Below are 1,985 nucleotides of genomic sequence, written 5' to 3' on the forward strand. Positions count from 1 at the left end.
GTCTGAGGGACAGTGAACTGGCCCCGTTTAAAAAGTTTGAGGACCCCTGGACTAAGGTGTGCCTGACTCAAGCCATGGTATTCTCCCTTGCATCATATGCATGTGAAAGTTAAGACACTGAATAAGGAACACCATAGAAGAATCAATACATCTGACTTGTAGTGCTGGGAAAGAATATTGAAAGTACTCTGGATTGCTGAAAGGACAAACCGATCTGCATTAAAAGTGAGCGTGCTCCTTAGAGGCATGGATGGCAAGATTTCGCCTTACGTACTTTGGACATATTGTAAGGAGACTTCGTGTTTGGTGAAGTGGAAGGGCTGGGAAAAGGAGGCCCTCAACGAGACGGAATGACACAATGGTCTCAGGCATAGGCACAGGTGTGAGGATGGCACAGGACTGGGCAACGTCTCCTTATATGGTGCATACGGTCACTAGGAGTCAGAGCTGACTCAATGGCACTTAACAACAGTAACAACAGTTATGTTGGGGAGGCTGGGGAGAAATCAGGCGCTAATACTAATGAGTACAAGAAAAAAGAAAATGTTCTAAAATTGATTGCAGTGATGATTCCAAAACTCTTTTAAATAGAATTAAACCACTGACTTGCATGATGGATGAGTTATATGCCAATAAACCTTGTAAGAAAGAAACACTCCTGAAAATAAAATTAAAAGTTCTATGATTTTGTAGCAATAAAAACCAAAAAATACATATATATCTATGGCAGAAATATACAAAAGGCTATTATTACCTGATTATTAAAGCTGATACAGAGCTTGGAAAACCGAATGGGATGTGGACAATCAGCCTTCAGATAAATATGGAACTGAACGGGAACATCCACATGAAAACTTGGGGCATGAAACTTGGCTTTGCATTGTACTAGAAATAAAACAAAAATGTCTAAGTTACTACTAGACACCTTAAATGCATGTCCATTATTCTCTGAACCACATTTACTCTTTATTTACTTTGTTTTTCCAAAACCATTTTGTTGGAAGCTAATACAGATACCTTTAGAAAGAACTTATCTACATTAGTCATTCTTAATGGCTTCGGCATTTGAATTTCAAGAAATGTAAATGTAGCTCGCTTTATTAATTTATAATGAAAGGGATAGAAGCCAATGTACATATATTTATATGTTAAGCATTAAGATAGCACACAGACTTTGTGCCTCTACTCAAGGCCCCCCTTAACACAAGAACACTTTGTTCTGATAAACTGGCACTCTTTGATACCTTCCCGACACAATGGGTGCAAAAGCAAATGTGGTGTAGAGAACGGATGGTGCCCGGCTATATTAAAAGATGTAGCATCTGGTGTCTTAAAGGCTTGAAGTTAAACAAGCAGCCATCTATCAGGGAAGCAAATAAGCCCACATGGAAGAAGCATACCAGCCTGTGTAATCATGAAGTATCAATGGGATCAAGTATCAAAAGATCCAAAACAAAAAACTACATTGATGCAAACGAGGGGTGTTGGAGTGGAGACCCAAAGCCCATCTGTAGACAACTGGATATCCCCCCCACAGAAGGGTTATAAGAAAGGGATAATTCAACCAAAGTGCAGTATAGCACGGATGAACCACACGTCATTCTTCTAATTCCTGAATGCTTCCTTCCCCCAACTACCATGACCCAGTTCTACCTTACAAATCCAGCTAGACTGGAGAACACACATTGCTACAGATAAGAGCTCTGGACACATGGAAATCAGGGCAGATAAACCCTTCAGGAACAGTAGTGGGAGTAGTGATATCATAAGGGAAGTGGAACGGTCGGGAAGAGGGAAGGGGGGAGAAAGGGGGACCCATCACAAGTTTGGATATATAGCCCCACCACCTGAAGGAGGACAATTAACAGAAATGTGGGTGAAGGGAGACAACGGACAGTGTAAGAAATGAAATAATAATATATAACTGGTCAAGGATTCACAAGGATGGGAGGGTGGGGGAGAGAGGGAAAAAAGAGGAGCTTAGT

At 40.9% G+C, this 1,985-nt stretch overlaps 1 protein-coding gene across 1 annotated transcript in view; it reads right to left on the reverse strand.

The window, feature by feature from the left end:
* The window catches only part of TRAPPC11 (trafficking protein particle complex subunit 11), a 52,384-nt gene that overhangs the window by 27,861 nt on the left and 22,538 nt on the right, over positions 1-1,985 (reverse strand). The window contains exon 14 of the mRNA XM_045286571.1: positions 755-948. Coding sequence (XP_045142506.1) covers positions 755-948 — 194 coding nt within the window. The remainder of the gene's footprint in view (positions 1-754; positions 949-1,985) is intronic.

The sequence above is a fragment of the Echinops telfairi genome, unplaced genomic scaffold, assembly GCF_000313985.2.
Source record: "Echinops telfairi isolate 266 unplaced genomic scaffold, ASM31398v2 ScPeMD7_9;HRSCAF=40, whole genome shotgun sequence".
NCBI lineage: Eukaryota > Metazoa > Chordata > Mammalia > Afrosoricida > Tenrecidae > Echinops > Echinops telfairi.